This window comes from Hoplias malabaricus, chromosome Y (assembly GCF_029633855.1).
Source record: "Hoplias malabaricus isolate fHopMal1 chromosome Y, fHopMal1.hap1, whole genome shotgun sequence".
NCBI lineage: Eukaryota > Metazoa > Chordata > Actinopteri > Characiformes > Erythrinidae > Hoplias > Hoplias malabaricus.
Genome location: NC_089820.1, coordinates 55,251,915 through 55,271,410, shown reverse-complemented (window position 1 = coordinate 55,271,410; position 19,496 = coordinate 55,251,915). Strand labels below are relative to the sequence as shown.

The 19,496-nt window shown below is 44.9% G+C and overlaps 1 protein-coding gene across 1 annotated transcript; it reads right to left on the bottom strand.

Moving 5' to 3' along the window:
- Positions 1-11: 11 nt before the first annotated feature.
- Positions 12-16,720, bottom strand: LOC136677612 (hepatic triacylglycerol lipase-like). The gene is made up of 9 exons (XM_066655178.1): positions 16,492-16,720; positions 15,077-15,255; positions 12,472-12,651; positions 11,899-12,019; positions 11,261-11,500; positions 8,817-9,059; positions 6,439-6,553; positions 3,337-3,555; positions 12-1,841 (listed from the first exon to the last, which is right to left on the bottom strand). The coding sequence occupies exons 1-9, from the start codon at positions 16,571-16,573 to the stop codon at positions 1,724-1,726; spliced, it is 1,497 nt and encodes a 498-aa protein (XP_066511275.1). The 5' UTR covers positions 16,574-16,720; the 3' UTR covers positions 12-1,723.
- Between the last annotated feature and the right edge of the window lie 2,776 nt (positions 16,721-19,496).

The following is a 19,496-nucleotide window of genomic DNA, read 5'->3' as shown; positions in this document are numbered from 1 at the left end:
GCACTCTTTATTCACGGCGACAGGAAAAATCAAGTACATTCACTCCCTCCTGACATCTCCAGCTCTGAAAATATCACCTTAAAAAGCTTTCGCTGCAGTGTTTTTAGAAGGAAATCTGATCTCTCTCACTTCCTCCAGCAGCAGAAAAGACAACCAGCAAACTCCCATCAGCCACTGCAACCGGGATCAGGACCTTCATTTAGCAGGTGACCCTCTCAAACACGGAGCTCTCTGAACGTTTCTCATGGGTGACGTGGAGTAGATTATTTAAGGATCACGTATAGTAGGAATCCTGGAACGTTGGTGGTTCATTCATCATCTGCCCATTGACTTCCCAGTGCTCTTGTCCTCCACCATCTTTCTCTTCTTTCTCCTCTGCCCTCTTTTCTTCTTCCCCTTATTCATCCTTCGCTTTCTCTTTGCGTTTACTGCATGAGGGTAATTTAAGATAAATATTAAAGTGCTCTTAAGCACAAGTTGAGCTCATCACAGCTTGGTGCTGACAGTGTGGTGGAAAAAACACATCTTAGTATTTCGTTCGATGAGGTCTGGGAATATTCCGGAACATTTAATTATATTTAAAAATGTATTTCGACTCTCAGAAAAAAGTAGGAATTAACAGGAGGAGAAATATTTATTCATTATCTGTAACCCTTATCCAGTTCAGGGTTGCGGTGGGTCCAGAGCCTACCTGGAATCATTGGGCGCAAGGAGGGAATACACCCTGGAGGGGGCGCCAGTCCTTCACAGGGCAACACAGACACAGTCACACCTACGGACACTTTTTGAGTCGCCAATACACCTACCAACGTTTGTTTTTGGACTGTGGGAGGAAACCCATGCGGACACAGGGAGAACACACCAACTCCTCACAGTCAGTCACCCGGAGCGGGAGTCGAACCCACAACCTCCAGGACTCTGGAGCTGTGTGACTGCGACACTACCTGCTGCGCCACCGTGCCGCCCCAGGAGGATAAAATACCTAATGTCACTGTGTACCGATATCCAATCAGCTTCTTGTTACTAGGCAGATCAGAGGATGTTTACAAGTTTTCTACTTTATCTTTCTTTATTATATAAAGGCATCCCTTTACATGAAATAATATATCATCCCTAGAGCACCCTTTATTCCTAACTATCTATAAACATCTGTGATAATTAATTATGGAACAGTGACAAAGAAAATATCTACATGTTCAGTACGGAGGCCTGCGCGAATGAGATGCGAGTGCTGGAGAGAGACTGAGGGTCTGTCAGACTGTGAGAGGCTAGAGCAGGGAATTCCTACACATTACGTTAAAAGCCTAGTGCTCAGCACGTGGATACAGAAGGCCAAGCACAATCACCAAATCTGTTCACGAGTCCTTCCCTCTGGAGACTTTCTGTGATGCTTTTATAACTCAAACATCTGGGTTGTTTTTTATATTGTGTATCCATAATGCTGCCCGCCGGTGTCTTTTAATAGTTCTGAGAAGGTGACCAAATATAAGTGGGTGCATATGAGCTCATACCGTACATCCACGCCTCACATGCACCTGTATTTACTGTATTTTGTGTAATTTACTTGTTTGATTTTGTTATCTGTATTTTGTTCCTGAGTTCATGAGTCCTGTCTTTTCTCACATTGAGACTGGGTTTTCACTGGGTACTGATTTAATCTCACACAGGGTTAAAGCCTGACAACTTGCACAGACAGCAGAATGAATCTCAGAAAGTCATGAAGTCAGCGGCGTGATGCCACACGTCTGGAGCTGAGGGAGTTTTCATCACAGCGAACAAATAGCTTCTGCTCTGAAGGCTGGAGAGAGACAGAACCCTCCGAATGAACACAGAAACCCATCCTAGAGAGAGAGAGAGAGGCTTCAGTGAGTCATATTACACTCCTTATTTTGTTTACACAGATCTGTTCTGCACCACCAGGAGGCGCTGCATACATGGATCTGGGAATAACAAAGTAACATCTTCCTGAAGTGAGCATAGGGTTTATTCAGCTAAAATCTTACTTATAGATGTTGTTTCATGTTGATGACCACCAAGGTTTTCAGTATTAAACAAGCTCCAAGAAAAGACAATGTATTTTGTATTCATGAGTTTCAACAACACTGAACACGGAGGACTGTTTCCTGCATGTACTCCTCAGGAGATATTTATGCAACATTTATGAACAAAGCTGTGTGTGAAGTGTAGTAGCTCAAATGCGGAATCTAGAAGGTGTGTTACGTAAAATGATGTGAACTCTAAAGATTTCACGAGCCCCTGGTTCTGGAGTGATTAGAGATAATGGTCTGTGCCTGCGGTGGGTTAGAGATGTATATTTGCTTTTGCATGAGTGAACATTTACATTAACCACTGCATGTGCGCCAACAAACGGGCCTTTTTCTATTTAAATATGTAGTATATCTTCTCTCTGCCCACTTAAAACAGGTCACTGTGGCAGATGCATAGCAAGAGCACCCCCCTACATGCGACCATGGGCTCTGAACCCAGCTTGCTTACTGAGTGGCCTAGTTGTCTCTTGAACTGCTCTCTAGTCTGGTTACATAACTCTGTCAGCAGTAGACCCATAAGTAAATGCTTTATGTAACACTGTGCTTGGGGAACACAAGTCTGTGAGGGTCCTGACCACACCAATAACACTAAAACCATAGAAAGTACTTAAACCTGAACCTAAATCCTTTTATAAAGCTACCATACCTAAACCTATACTAAAATCCCACCTTTCAAACATCTTACTTTAAAAGCTAGCGCTCGCTCAGTGCTAAGCTAAATCAGAACATGACCCTAAAGCTAACCAAAATCTGATCAAAGCAGTCTTTCGTTGACTAACTTACCCAGTGCCTTGATCACAACCCAGATGTAGACCTAAGCCTAACTTACTGAAGGCCTGAATCTTAAGCAGTCTTAATTTTCCTAAGATATCTCTATTTGAAAATGTACCCAATGCTTGGCTAATGCTAATTCCAAGCCTAAACGGCTTAGCGACAATTTCTTAGGAAAAAGCAAGCACTAAGCTAATGCTAAGGCTAAAGAATGGACCTAAACCAAAATCTAGGCCTTTCAGCTAAGACTTTGATATCAATTAAATGAGTGTAATACCAAGGTAACGCTAAAGGCAAAACATAGACCTGTAGCTGAATGTAAACCACAGACTTTATTTGAAAAAGTATAGCACTCACCTCACATATTTAGTTAATGCTGAACCTAAACATAGACCTAGATATAAACAACACTTTCTTTGAAAAGCTATTCTCGTCAAACACTGTGTGCGTATCTTATCTTCTGTTCTTCCTAGGATGCATGTCATAAGCCATAGCGGTCACTCAGATGGTCAATTACCTCTGCTGAGTCTCTCCTGCTTTTACTCGGATTTTGCCGATAATGATCTCTGGCCCTTTGTCCTTTCTGCCCCACGGCATTATGGTCTTCATCTTGCTCCACATGTTCGTCCACAGCGGGAGGTCATCCCAGCTGATAGACAGCATGATGAGATCTCCAATATCGGTGTCCAGTGTGATGAGGAAAGAGTAGGTCTTATTCCCCGAGATCTCCTTTTCTCTGAGAAAAGACAGAGAGGAAAAGGCAACATATACATAAGTATTGGTTGTAAAGTTTTTGCGTACCTTAGGAATGAGTGGGGTCTAAAAACTCTCCACCTGTCTTGTGTCATAATGATGGATACCACAGTAACCAATTGGAAACAGCCTAGCAACCACCTAAGTCACCATAGCTACCAGGAACAGTTTAGCAACACCATAGCAAATACGTGGCAACACCAGAGGACAACACTTAGAACCACCTGAAATAGCATAGCTACTGACATAGCATCCACATGCAACACCTTTTAAAGCTAGCAACATAGCAACCACCTGAAATACCATGGCCTACAACCCACATAGCAAAACCAGTTTCACCTTATTGACCACCTAACAACAGTCTGGCAACTGCCTGTAATGCCTTGGCAACACCCGAGAACTACGTACTCTGTGCAGTCAATCTGCTTTTTTCCTCAGGAAATGCACTTTCCCAGTTTAAAGCTGAACTGTGCATCTCTAGGATTAAAGTGTTATGATGTTATGGCTGTCATGGGTATGTTTTTCAGAAAGAGATGAATAAGGTTTTGATGTTTTATGTTTAACGCCACACACAGACTGAAGGGTGTGCTCCTGAGAATTTGTGCATGTTTTATTAATAACATTGACAGACTCTGAAATGAAGGCCCAAGTGCCTTTGTGTGTTTTAAACAGAGTACAGTAATAAACACAAGAGCAGCTCAGTGAGAGAGACATGACACACTCGCTGGTTTATTTTTTCTGACTTACACGCTTTATTCTCACATTTTAACTTCCCTACAGCCATAACACACACACACACACACACACACACACACACACACCCCAGTCATGACTTTATACACAGATCAGCCATAACATTAGAACAACATCCTAGTTGCTACACGCACCATTCATTCTCTCAGCTCCCTTTTTCAATCTGGTTCTTTAATGGAAAGGACCCCACAGGACCACCACAGGACCACCACAGGACCACCACAGAGCCGGTGTGATTTGGGTAATGGATCATTCTTAGCGCTGTAGTCACACTAACGTGGTGATGTGTTAGTGTATGTTGCGTTGCTAACAGTAGACCATGATTAGAGCCGGCTCAGGTTTGTTCCTCAGATAGCACAATTAATCAGGCCCAGGTGTGGCCCAATTTCCACATGGTTTACAGCACTTGGGTTGATCACTTGCACTTTCCACATGAGGGTCACATATCAGTGAAGGTTACTTTTGGGTCACTGTTGCCTCATGTTCAGTTTTCCATGACCAACGCGGTCTTACCTTATTCAGAAGTGGGCCAGATCTGTTCTGAACCACTATTGTTTCGCGTGCAGTTTTCCAACAGTAACATCGGGCCAAAAGTTCCTGAAGTGGCCCATATCTGCACTTAGTCTAGGTTTAGTTGCAAAGTTAAACACATTTTCTTGAGTACCTTTTATTACTCTGATTGCTGACAGTTATATTTTTTTATTTAATAGAAAAAAAACAGCACTGGCTTGTATTCTGACTGTGCGTATTGCACTGCTAAAGATTATTGCTAATTGGACAGACATTATTTTATTTAAACATATGAAAGTGTTTGTTTATACTCAGAGTTGGCCTGAAACTGCTGACACTCATACACAAGTAACACACACTGGTTCCTACACTGAGAGATGCCCTGCGAAAAACATTAAATAATTTTTTAATTTCCTCATCTTACTGTTAGTATTTCCTTATGATCGGGCCAGATTTAAATTATTAATATTCTTATTTAATTCAAAACATAGGAAGAGCTTTGATGCTGATAAAAGAGAAATCTTAAGAGATGTTTTACATCTAATATGCTAATAAAGATATATGTATTTAAATAAATTATTGTGGTCAGTACAGTAAACACATTCCTATGCTGATGAAAGTTTTTTCACTTTTTTAAAGGGACAGTTCTGTTGTAGAATTGAGCTCTGAGCTTGGGCCAAATTGAAAGGCAAAATGTAAATGACAAACATTTTCAATATTTTCCTAATCCATGTATTATCTGTAACTCTTATCCAGTTCAGGGTCGCGGTGGGTCCAGAGCCTACCTGGAATTATTGGGCACAAGGCAGAAACAGGGGCGCCAGTCCTTCGCAGGGCAACACACACAATCACACATTCACTCACACACTCACACCTACGGACACTTTTGAGTCACCAATCCACCTACCAACATGTGTTTTTGGACTGTGGGAGGAAACCGAAGCACCCGGAGGAAACCCACACAGACACAGGGAGAACACACCACACTCCTCACGACAGTCACTCGGAGGAAACCCACGCAGACACAGGGAGAACACACCACACTCCTCAGAGACAGTCACTCAGAGCGGGAATCGAACCCACAACCTCCAGGTCCCTGGAGCTGTCACTCCAAGTTGCACCACCCATTTTCCTAATCACACAATTCAAATGTATTAAATTACTTAATTTTACTTAAAAAAATATATTAAAAAGACGTCTGGTTCCTGTAATTAACACGGAACAATTCTGGCTCAACCTGTTTTTATAGAACAAAGCATTTCACATCAAACCGCTCTGAGTGATTGTTTACATCTTACTGGTTTAGGAAAAAAGAAGACAATAAAACAATTACCACAATTTATCTCATAAATTGGACTTATTTTCTCAGAAAGGGTTTTTCATCTCTTCATAAGGACATTATCTCATTTTTGTGAAAGACCGGGTCATAATTATGAGGAATCAAATCTTTACTATGAGATGCTAATCATTCATTATGAGACACTAAAACATAACTATGGGAAACATTCTCATTTTAACTTACTAGATGCTTTTATGTATCTTTTGCTGATTGGCAGAAATCCCTACTCTCTACTAAAGACTGTGATGGATAATGAAGACTCACAGGGAGATGGGCAGGGTTTCACTCTCTCCCAGCGTTCCTGTGAGAGTGATGCTGAGTGATGGATCAATCGTCTCAACCTCTGTGAACAGCTGGATCCTGAACTGGAAGTGGTACACTGTGGATAAATCAACCCCAATTAGCTTTAGCCAATTAGCATTCAGCAGATCTCTTCAAGCTCTTCAGCACACAGTTGTTTGAGGGAAAATCACAGCAGGGAAATACAGGAGGGAGTCTGGCCTGATCTTGTCACAATAAACTCAAAATTATTATTACGTATTACTTGTCGTCCACTTTAAATGGTGCAGCAGTTACAACCTGATCCGGCTAAATTAAGGTAAAATGGTAAATTTGAACAATAACAGCCTCGTTCCATATAAAGAGGCTTTGGAAAGACAAAGTGCAGGAACTGTTCAAACACAGGAAAAGTGCTGTGTGCTCAGCAAACACAGAGTTCTCTCAGATTAACAGCCTTTTCAACAGTAATGGACTTTCTATCTCTTGCATTTCAGAGAATTGTTCAATAATGTAAGATATTAACTTTTTAAAAGGTTCTTTATTGAATAATAGGATGTTGTTTTAGAAAACTATTCCATTATTAAAGCCCTTAAATGATGCTTCCATAATTGTTACTGGTCATAGAAGCTGTTGGGTTTTGGGCCATTTTTATTGGCTCATTCTTCTTCTTTTAAAAATTAATTCCATTTTTTTGGGGGGAGGTGCTGGGCTGGGTTGTAACTGGACTGCTCCCTGTCCGCCATGGCTAGGGTTGCCCACCGCTTTGGGCATGTGAGCTCAATGCCCCCTAATGTTCACTAGTGTGTGTGTGTTTCACTAAATGGATTGGGTTAAATGCAGTGAAAAAAATTCGTCTGTGTGCAAGTGATTCATTCATTCATTCATTCATTATCTGTAACTCTTATCCAGTTCAGGGTCGCGGTGGGTCCAGAGCCTACCTGGAATCATTGAGCGCAAGGCAGGGATACACCCTGGAGGGGGCGCCAGGAGCACCCGGAGGAAACCCACGTAGACACAGGGAGAACACACCACACTCCTCACAGACAGTCACCCGGGAGGAAACCCACGCAGACACAGGGAGAACACACCACACTCCTCACAGACAGTCACCCGGAGGAAACCCACGCAGACACAGAGAGAACACACCAATCTCCTCACAGACAATCACCCGGAGGAAACCCACGCAGACACAGGGAGAACACACCACACTCCTCACAGACAGTCACCCGGAGGAAACCCACGCAGACACAGGGAGAACACACCACACTCCTCACAGACAGTCACCCGGAGGAAACCCACGCAGACACAGGGAGAACACACCACACTCCTCACAGACAGTCACCCGGAGGAAACCCACGCAGACACGGGGAGAACACACCACACTCCTCACAGACATTCACCCGGAGGAAACCCATGCAGACACGGGGAGAACACACCACACTCCTCACAGACAATCACCCGGAGGAAACCCACGCAGACACAGGGAGAACACACCACACTCCTCACAGACAGTCACCCGGAGGAAACCCACGCAGACACAGAGAGAACACACCACACTCCTCACAGACAATCACCCGGAGGAAACCACGCAGACACAGGGAGAACACACCACACTCCTCACAGACAGTCACCCGGAGGAAACCCACGCAGACACAGGGAGAACACACCACACTCCTCACAGACAGTCACCCGGAGGAAACCCACGCAGACACAGGGAGAACACACCACACTCCTCACAGACAGTCACCCGGAGGAAACCCACGCAGACACAGGGAGAACACACCACACTCCTCACAGACAGTCACCCGGAGGAAACCCACGCAGACACAGGGCGAACACACCACACTCCTCACAGACAGTCACCTGGAGGAAACCCACGCAGACACAGGGAGAACACTGTGTGCAAGTGATTCTGTAATTAATTCTAATTCTAATTACATGATGTAAAGGACAACTGGTAGGAGTGACATAGTGGTGCTACTCGTACTGTCACTGCCACGCAGCTCCAAGGTGCTGGGGTCACTAGTTCTTTCTTTGCCTGGTTGTTCACCTCATGTCTGCTCCTGGTTTCTGTGTGACTAGAGGAGTGTGTGATGCCCTGTAATGGACTGCCAGGGTGCGTTTCCTCCCTTATGCTGTCACCATTCTGCTTAATAGCTGATGTGTGGTGAGTGTCCTGGCGTGGATTGGCTGCTGTCGCATCATCCAGGTGGTTGATGCATGCTGGTGGTAGTTGAGCTAAATCTCCAATGTTCTAAATAATGTAAATCATTATATATAACTGTAAATGTATATTATAAAGTATTTTAAACATTAAGGTTTTGCTTTGTCAGTGTTAATACAGTGCAGTTTTACCAGTTTACCTTTGAAAGGCATGAGCGAGCGAGTTTTGAGGTACAGTCTCTTGCTGCGGCTGGTGCGGTGCTTCTTGATGTCGTAGCCCAGAGTGTTGCAGCGGTTCTTGCGGCAGTCGAGGCACATGCCCTTGTTAAACGCCTCATCACTGCTGCACTTGTAAGCCGTGATCTGTTTGTCTTTGTTCAGGAGAGAGTCGATGAACAGGTGAACGGAGCGCTCGTGAGCACACTTCACCGTCTGCTCGAAACCTGCACACAAACACACACTTCTGAAGGTGAATCACATGATTTACTTCTCTATTTTTAACATCATGCTCTGGTTCACAACAGCAAAGGCAAGTAGGGCTCCAGTGAGGGGCAACTGTCTAAGAATCGCTCCTAGGACTGGGAGATGGCAAGTTAAATGTATGTCCACAGAGGACTGTCCTTTCTCTTCCCCTTAAGTAAGAATGATGCCGACCAGTGCAGACGTTGGTCGCGCCCAGAGAACCGAAGTGTTATTGTTCTCCTCCAAGCATGTTGAGCTATGGGTTGGTGCCATTTCAAAAAGAAGTAGTGGCTGGCTTTACATGACTCTGGAATCATGCTCTAGCCCTCAGCCTGAATTTTATTAAAGCATCTGTTATTTTGTAATGGGCTTAAATTATTTAGATTAATTTGCATCATTCTGTTTTGCACTGCTGTAGAATAGTGCTCCAAAATTAGCCAAAATATGAGTGTATTTGTACTCCCTAGGGAACAGCAGTCCTGCTGTGTTGCTGCTTTGATCATGCCTAGACCCGTCGATACACACTCTCTCTTCATCACTGGACAAGCCGCACTGTTTGAGCAGGTCTCACACCCAGCATCCAGCTCGTGTTTCTCCATAGAGCTCATTTACAGCCTGACATCAGCTTCATGGGAAGGACCAGGCTGAAGTGGATGTAGACGTGTGGACGAAAGCTAACGTTCTCCTGGGAGACGTTCTGAGTGTTTCGTCAAATCCTCTTTTATCTGTACGGCGTTTCTTACATTTATTTTAGATGATTTTATTTAATTAAATTTTAATATGAACCATCACTGGTTTGATCTTCATCAGCCATCTACTGCACCCCTCCACCCACATCCTTACACCATCTGTCCATCCTTCTATATCATACGTTCACTCATCCATCCTCCACATATCCATGGTTCAACACTTATATCCACAATACATCTATCCGCTCATCCATCCATCCCCCTCATATCCTTCACACATCCATCCATCCATCTGTCTGTCCAATTGGAATTAGTCAATCCATTTATCAACCCTAATTCCCCAGGCTTAAACTGTCCACCTCTTCCATTTCCATATCCATCAATTCATTCATCCACCCTTTCATTCATTCATTAATTTGTGTGTTTGTTTGTTCTCTCATTTATTAATTCATTCATTCACCCATCTTCCTTATATCTGTTCAGTGATCCATCCATCCTTTCATTTTTCTATCCTTACATTCATTCATTCATTCATTCATTCATTCATTCATTCATTCATTTGTGTATTTCTTTCTTCGTTCAGTCATTCATTCATTCTCCCATCTTCCTTATATCTGTCCAGTGATCCATCCATTGTTTCATTCATTCATTCATTCATTTATTCATTCATTCATTCATTTTGTGTTTGTTTCTTCATTCAGTCATTCATTCATTCACGTACCTTTCTTATATTTGTCCAGTGATCCATCCATCCTTTCATTTTTCTATCCTTTCATTCATTCATTCATTCATTCATTCATTCATTCATTCATTCATTCATTTGTGTATTTCTTTTTTCGTTCAGTCATTCATTCCCGCACCTTTCTTATATTTGTCCGGTGATCCATCCATACTTTCATTTTTCTATCCTTACATTCATTCATTCATTCATTCATTCATTCATTCATTCATTCATTCATTTGTGTGTTTGTTTCTTTGTTCAGACATTCATTCATTCACCCACATTTCTTATATCTGTCCAGTGATCCATCCATACTTTCATTCTTCTATCCTTACATTCATTCATTCATTCATTCATTCATTTGTGTTTGTTTCTTCGTTCAGTCATACATTCATTCACCCACCTTTCTTATTTCTGTCCAGCGATCCATCCATACTTTTATTCTTCTGTCCTTACATTCATTCATTCATTCATTCATATATTCATTCATTCATTCATTCGTGTGTTTGTTTCTTCGTGCAGTCATTCAATTATTCACCCATCTTTCTTATATCTGTCCAGTGATCCATCCATCTCTCCATCCATCCCATATTCATCACTCCAACCATTAATCCTCCAGTCATTCATTCATCAATCTTGTATCTATCAATTTCTATCATCTGTACCTTCAATTGTTTCATCCATTCATTTCTATCACTTTTATCCATTCCCCCGTTAATAATGACCAACACTATCACACCAGTAGAGGTCGTTACCCAGCCCTCTCTCTTACCCATAAGGCCGTACTGAGCGAGGTGTGTGTACAGGTTCTGGACGTGCAGGTGGCAACCGGGCTGAGAAGACCCTCCGTTGGGGTAGAAGTCGAAGTGGGCGACGGGCTGGTTGATGCCCACACTCAGCCCCAGGTGCTGCTGGGTAAACGTGTGGATGGCATCCACGAACCTGGCATCATCAGGAGAGAGGCGATCTGTCGGGGACATGCCCTCGAACAGAGGGCCTGCAGGGTCCAGGCCTACACACACACACACACACACACACACACACACACACACACACACACACACACACACACACATTTTGCGTTAAATCATACACTGTAAAAATTTCTTGTAAATTTTACAGTAAAATACTGGCAGCAGAGTTCCCAGCCATTTACTGTATTTTTACAGGAACACTACTGTATTTCAAATTTACAGCATATTACTGTAATTGAATAATACAATAATTTACTGCAAATACTGTGATTTACAGTAAAATACTGTAGCAGACTTGCTGTAAATTTACAGCAATTTTTTACAGTGTAGTATACGCCAACTCATTTGTAATTACTGAACAATAAACCTCAGTTTAAAAATGAATACCTGAATAAGACGCCTGAAGTAAGTAACAATGTCCTGTTACGTCTCTCACCTGTGATTCTCCCCAGTGTCCTCCCAGAAGAGGCCAGGTTACTGCCGGCGAACCCTGATATGTGAGCCCCCAGACTGTAACCAATGAGATGGACCTTACTCACTGGAACCTGAATGTAATCCTGAGGAGGACACGTAGAGAAACATTTAATGGTAATACTTTTAGAGTGGCTTCATACAGAGATCTGCTTGTCTTCTGTGAAGGCTTTACACAAGACAGTCGAACATTTCAGCTTAGGATTTGCTTGTATTTGGATTCATAATCAGATCGGACACTTGATCATAATCACAAACACCACACCAGCTCGTTCCTAACGGAGGTCCATCACTCCACTGCTTCAAGGCTGAGGGGAGTTTTAACCCCCAGCTGAAGCAAGGCAGTGAGGATTGTGAGCTTTGACTCACGAAGCTGCTCCAGAGCATCGCATGTCATTTCAGGCTTTTCTTTGAAGATTATACAAGTGTGTGTACAGTATAGAGCTTAATTTACTAATTAAAAGAGGTCTCTGTAAATGTGTGTGAATATGCTGTAGGTTTCCTATTGAAGGTTGACTGATTTTTTTAAACCCCTCACCTCAAGCCAAATCAGCAGCTGAGCGATGTCCTGCCCCACGATGCGTGTGTTCCGAGCAGCAATGGGGTAGTGTTGATGTGCCAGGGTCATCCAGTCAGTGAACAGAACATTAATGTCTTTCTGTGAGTTCTTCAGAGCGGTGGCCAGTTTCGTGGCCCATCTCTCTATCATCCCGTCCATCTACAGCATCAGAGACCAGGCGTCTGGTTAATCACAGGCCTTTCCTGCTGGAATCTTTGATATTCATTATAATGTTTTGCAGACTGAATTTTATCAGCGCTACGTAGCGTACACACTCACCAGCCACTAGACTAGATAATCTAACTCCTACCTAGTGCAGTTTCTGCAGTGCTGAGGCTGGAGTAGCACAAACCAGAGGCCCTAGTCTCTCTGTTACAGCTCAGTGAAGCCTCACAATGATTTTGAAGCTGTAACTTCAAGGTACAGTTAAAGGTAAAAAGTGTTACGTAGTTTTCCTTTAAGGTGGATATATCAAAAACACACACAGGCACACACACAGAAACTCTCTGAGACCCACACTCAGCCCCTGCTGCTGCGGAGAAGGCTCCACATCCCAAATATCTGGACAACAGTAGCCTTGCGCTCTGAATCTGGCCAGTGAACAACCAGTAAGTGTTTATAATAAAGTGGCCAGTGAAGGGAAATTCTTAGTATGTGTTTCTAATAACCTGAATTATTTTTCTAATAGGGGCAGCATGGTAGTGCAGCAGGTTAGTGTCGCAGTCACACAGCTCCATGTACCTGGAGGTTGTGGGTTCGAGTCCCGCTCCGGAGTGCGATGTATTCTCCCTGTGTCTGTGTGGGTTTCCTCCGGGTGACTGTCTGTGAGGAGTGTGGTGTGTTCTCCCTGTGTCTGTGTGGGTGTCCTCCGGGTGACTGTCTGTGAGGAGTGCGGTGTGTTCTCCCTGTGTCTGTGTGGGTTTCCTCCGGGTGACTGTCTGTGAGGAGTGTGGTGTGTTCTCCCTGTGTCTGTGTGGGTTTCCTCTGGGTGACTGTCTGTGAAGAGAGTGGTGTGTTCTCCCTGTGTCTGTGTGGGTTTCCTCCTGGTGACTGTCTGTGAGGAGTGTGGTGTGTTCTCCCTGTGTCTGCATGGGTTTCCTCTGGGTGACTGTCTGTGAGGATTGTGGTGTGTTCTCTCCGTGTCTGCGTGGGTTTCCTCCAGGTGACTGTCTGTGAGGAGTGTGGTGTGTTCTCCCTGTGTCTGCGTGGGTTTCCTCCGGGTGACTGTCTGTGAGGAGTGTGGTGTGTTCTCCCTGTGTCTGCGTGGGTTTCCTCCGGGTGACTGTCTGTGAGGAGTGTGGTGTGTTCTCCCTGTGTCTGCGTGGGTTTCCTCTGGGTGACTGTCTGTGAGGAGTGTGGTGTGTTCTCCCTGTGTCTGCGTGGGTTTCCTCCGGGTGACTGTCTGTGAAGAGTGTGGTGTGTTCTCCCTGTGTCTGCGTGGGTTTCCTCCGGGTGACTGTCTGTGAGGAGTGTGGTGTGTTCTCTCTGTGTCTGTGTGGGTTTCCTCCGGGTGACTGTCTGGGAAGAGTGTGGTGTGTTCTCCCTGTGTCTGCGTGGGTTTCCTCCGGGTGACTGTCTGTGAGGAGTGTGGTGTGTTCTCCCTGTGTCTGCGTGGGTTTCCTCCGGGTGACTGTCTGTGAGGAGTGTGGTGTGTTCTCCCTGTGTCTGCGTGGGTTTCCTCCGGGTGACTGTCTGTGAAGAGTGTGGTGTGTTCTCCCTGTGTCTGCGTGGGTTTCCTCCGGGTGACTGTCTGTGAGGAGTGTGGTGTGTTCTCCCTGTGTCTGCGTGGGTTTCCTCCGGGTGACTGTCTGTGAAGAGTGTGGTGTGTTCTCCCTGTGTCTGCGTGGGTTTCCTCCGGGTGACTGTCTGTGAGGAGTGTGGTGTGTTCTCCCTGTGTCTGCGTGGGTTTCCTCCGGGTGACTGTCTGTGAGGAGTGTGGTGTGTTCTCCCTGTGTCTGCGTGGGTTTCCTCCGGGTGACTGTCTGTGAAGAGTGTGGTGTGTTCTCCCTGTGTCTGCGTGGGTTTCCTCCGGGTGACTGTCTGTGAGGAGTGTGGTGTGTTCTCCCTGTGTCTGCGTGGGTTTCCTCCGGGTGACTGTCTGTGAAGAGTGTGGTGTGTTCTCCCTGTGTCTGCGTGGGTTTCCTCCGGGTGACTGTCTGTGAGGAATGTGGTGTGTTCTCTCTGTGTCTGTGTGGGTTTCCTCCGGGTGACTGTCTGTGAGGAGTGTGGTGTGTTCTCTCTGTGTCTGCGTGGGTTTCCTCCCACAGTCCAAAAATACAAGTTGGTAGGTGGATTGGCAACCCAAAAAGTGTCCGTAGGTGTGAGTGTGTGAGTGAATGTGTGAGTGTGTGTGTGTTGCCCTGTGAAGGACTGGCGCCCCCTCCAGGGTGTATTCCCGCCTTGCGCCCAATGATTCCAGGTAGGCTCTGGACCCACCGCGACCCTGAACTGGATAAGCGCTTACAGATAATGAATGAATGAATGAATTTTTCTAATAAGACACAGATGAAAGACTGAAGTAGACTCTTTAACACTTTTACAAACATTATCCTCCCATTTTGCTCCTGATAATGAAGTCCCATACCGACCAGCCGTGAGTGATGATGACCAGCGGGTGACTGCTGTTGAAGCCGCAGGACTGCAGCGTGTGAGGCTGGAAAAGCTTGACCGTACAGGCATCCTCTAAGTCCACCTCTGGAGAAAACACCCTGAACTCTGACTGAGGCTCGTAAGGCATTTTCATGCTCATCCCGAACTCGGCATCTACAACACACACAAAAGCACACTGAGATTCACTGCAGCCTCAGGACAGAGGTGTCCAGGGGTGACCACAGCACTGATAGGAGCTGTGCACTTATTCTGTTCATGTTTTTCAGATTATAAATGGCATATATACCGTCATATCGGTTGTATGTCCGCGGTTTTCTGAACTGTAATCACTTATTTTCCAAACAAGGACTCTGTATGAAGTTAGAGTTAAAATTAAAGGAGGCTAGATAGTATTTTTACCTTAAAATTACAGCTTCAAAATTACCGTGATGCTTCACTGACCCGTAATTGGGAGAATATAACCTTTGTCGTAGGAAATCTGGGCTTCAGCACTGCAGAAACTGCACTATGTAACTCACGCTGATTAGCCAGTACCTGCCGGTACTTCGAGAAGATGTGGACAATGAGCATTCATGTCCACACTGTGTAGACTCCGTCTAAACTCCGGCGGACTCGACACCGCACCGGGCTGTGCATTCCTCTCTCTATTTATAAACGTCAGTCCTCCTCCTCTGTGATTTCCTCTCTGTTCAGCTGCATTTTGGCTTAAACTGCTGTGGCACAGCTGATATACAGAACACAGACTGTTCAAAATGCATTGTTTATTTAGTTTGTCCCTGTCCTGAATCTGCTGATCACAGACTTCTTCACAGACTTGGCACCGAGCAGAAGAGGGTGTCGAAAACCAACCAAACCACAGCTGAGCTACTGTCTCTGACTTTACATCGACAAGGTGGACTAACGAGGTACGTGTGTCTAACAGAGTGGACAGTGAGGCGTCACATTGTTTAAGAACTCCAGCAGCAACTGCTGTGTCTGATCCACTCTGATCCAATAAACACTAACACCACCCAAACCATCCCAGCTCAGAACAAAGGGTGGACTACAGTCTGTTATTGTGGAACTACAAAATGCTATGTAGAATAGACGTGATTAACAATGAGGTGGTAGTAATGTTATGGCCGATCAGTGTGTATCCCTCAATCGTACTAACAGCAACAGGCCTGGGTCACTGCACACTGGCCTCCTCTAAATATTCTCAAACAGGACACACCTTCCTTTACAGCCCCGTGTCGTCAGAAGTGAGTGATGAGTTTGGAAGGACTCTTTGTCAGAGGCTAATGCACGGCTTATATACGATGTCTATGTGAATATAATCATTTATTTCTTGGTTGCTGAGGTGTGGCTTGCTGCTGCTGTGTACGATGTGGGTGTGAAGTTGTCTCTCACCTGCTCTGTTTCCTCGTCCTCGTCGTCCGTCACACAGGTGTGAGGTGATGAGCAGCAAGAACAGCCCCTTAAACACAGCCATAGTGCTTCTCAAGCCAAATAATCCACAAAGTTTCTTTCTCTCTCTCTCTCTCTCTCTCTCTCTCTCTCTCTCTCTCTCTCTCTCTCTCTCTCCTCTTTATGTCTCTGTCTCTCTCTCACACAGTGAGGGAAAAAGAGCAGAGCGAGGGAAGTGCTGTTGGTCTGAACCTTTTATAGAGGGAGGTGGCCAAATTTATTCAAATGAAGTATCAGCTCAGTGGAAAGGAGTCTCAGGATGGGAGTGTGTGTGTGTGTGTGTGTGTGTGTGTGTGTTTTGGGGTGAGAGGGCCCTTGGAATAATTTTGAAAGGCGGGCAAGGAGAAGTAGTGTTTGAGGAAAGAGTTCCAGATAAAATGTGTTCTCTCTCTCTCTCTCTCTCTCTCTCTCTCTTTCACTCTATCAATCTCTCTCTCTCTGTCTTTCTCTCTACATCTCTCTCTCTCTCCCTCTCTTTCTCTCTCTCTCTTTCTCGCTCTCTCTCTCTCTCTCTCTCTCTCTCTCTCTCTCTCTCTTTCTGTCTGTGCCTATCTATCTATCTATCTATCTATCTATCTATCTATCTATCTATCTATCTATCTATCTATCTATCTATCTATCTATCTATCTCTTTCCCTCTCTTTCTCTTTCTCTCTCTCTTTCTTTCTATTAATCTCTCTCTCTCTCTCTCTCTCTCTCTCTCTCTCTCTCTCTTTCTTTCTCTCTATCAATCTCTCTCTCTGTCTTTCTCTCTACATCTCTCTCTCTCTCTACCAATCTCTCTCTCTCTGTGTCTTTCTCTCTACATCTCTCTCTCTCTCTTTCTTTCTCTCTCTCCCTCTCTTTCTTTCTCTCTCTCTCTCTCTCTCTCTCTCTCTCTCTCTCTCTCTCTCTCTCTCTCTCTCTGTCTGTGCCTATCTATCTATCTATCTATCTATCTATCTATCTATCTATCTATCTCTCTTTCTCTTTCCCTCTCTTTCTCTTTCGCTCTCTTTCTCTCTCTCTCTCTTTCTTTCTCTCTCTCTTTCTTTCTCTCTACATCTCTCTCTCTCTTTCTTTCTTTCTCTCTTTCTTTCTCTCTCTCTCTCTCTCTCTCTCTCTCTCTCTCTCTCTCTCTCTCTCTCTCTCTCTCTCTTTTTCTGTCTGTGCCCTTTTTTTCACGTTACCAAACACGTCCGGCCCACTTCTGGCCCATTTATGACTGAGTGGTTGCAGAAAACTAGATGTAAGGTGAACGTGTGCCAAAAGTGGTGACATCTGGCAACGGAGCCTTGATTTATTTGTCTCTTTGCCCTTTGTGTCAAGCAGGAGTCATCTGCTCAACTGCTGTCCGTCCGAGTGGCAGTCGAACCATGAAAATGTGGGATAGGTGCCAGACCAGAGCCAGAATAATTTTGCAACCTGAGTTCATCTAAAGCTTAGTCTTAGCAGAGTTTTTGTTTGATTTATTTTCTTTTATTTGTTCTGTCTTCCGCTGTTCTTTGTGTTGGGTTCGTATTTGAAACCATTCTTGAGAAGGATATTTACAGCAGGACTTTGTGACATGTGCAGAACCAGGTCATTGCTCAGGGAACATCTGGGTTACATGCACATCTCACATGATCACATCTGTCTGGTTTCTATAGGATGAGACTGACACTGTCCAAACACTGAGTGACACAGATGTACACACAGGTCAGTAACCTTATTTAACTTATAAGATTCATTATTAAACCTGGACTACAGCTTCATGAGTGTTTACCATCAAATTACACTCGCGAATACACACTCGGGTCCTTGCTAAAGCTCCACAAACCCCCAGCGTTTTGTTTAATGCCGAAGATAAGGCTCATGTCGGCCCTTATCTGGACTCAGAGCAGAGCAGTAGATCAAACAGACCTGAGAAACCTTTGCTTTTCCAAACACAGTGAACTGTGCTCCCTCCAGCCACGGTGACAACCAACATCTCTATGAATTAGATTTAGAGTCACTGTATTGGCCACTGTGCTGCACACGGAGGAATTAGTTCTACGCATTTAACCCAATCCGTGTAGTGAAACACAATTACACACACACACTAGTGAACACTAGTAAGCACAGACGCCCGGACCTAGCCACGGCACCCAGGGAGCAGCTGGGGGTTAGGTGCCTTGCTCAAGGGCACTTCAGTCATGACCTGCCGGCTCTGGGGATCGAAGCAGCAACCTTCCGGTTACACGCCCGGTTCCCTAAGGCTGCCCCTGCTGTCTGTTGTGAATATACGACATCTATAATATATATGTGAATATATAACACCTATAAGGGCGGCACGATGGCGCAGCAGGTAGTGTCGCAGTCACTGAGCTCCTGGAGGTTGTGGGTTCGAGTCCTGCTCCGGGTGACTGTCTATGAGGAGTTGGTGTGTTCTCCCTGTGTCTGTGTGGGTTTCCTCTGGGTGCTCCGCTTTCCTCCCACAGTGCAAAAACACACGGTGGATTGGTGACTCAAAAGTGTCCGTAGGTGTGAATGTGTGTGTGTGTCTGTGTTGCCCTGTGAAGGACTGCCGCCCCCTCCAGGGTGTATTCCCGCCTTGCGCCCAATGATTCCAGGTAGGCTCTGGACCCACCGCGACCCTGAACTGGATAAGGGTTACAGATAATGAATGAATGAATAACACCTATAAAAGCTTATTCCAGCAAGTATGAGGAAGTCCCGTAAACAGTGACCTAAAGGATGCATTCCTGTAACTTTTCTGGTCGGTTGGGGCACGTTTTCATTCTTGGGGACAGTGTCATTCTTGCAGAATAAATAGTGTGATGGTGGTGGCGTGAGTTAACGTTTCTTAGAGCCCGCAAACTGTGTCGACGTTAAACTACAACCTCTGACTAGAGTGGTGTCAGTGAATGTAGTGAATTGTGATTGGACAGGCCACAGCCACGGGCCTCCCTCTACAGTCTTCCTTCGGGGAACGGACAAGTGCTGAACTT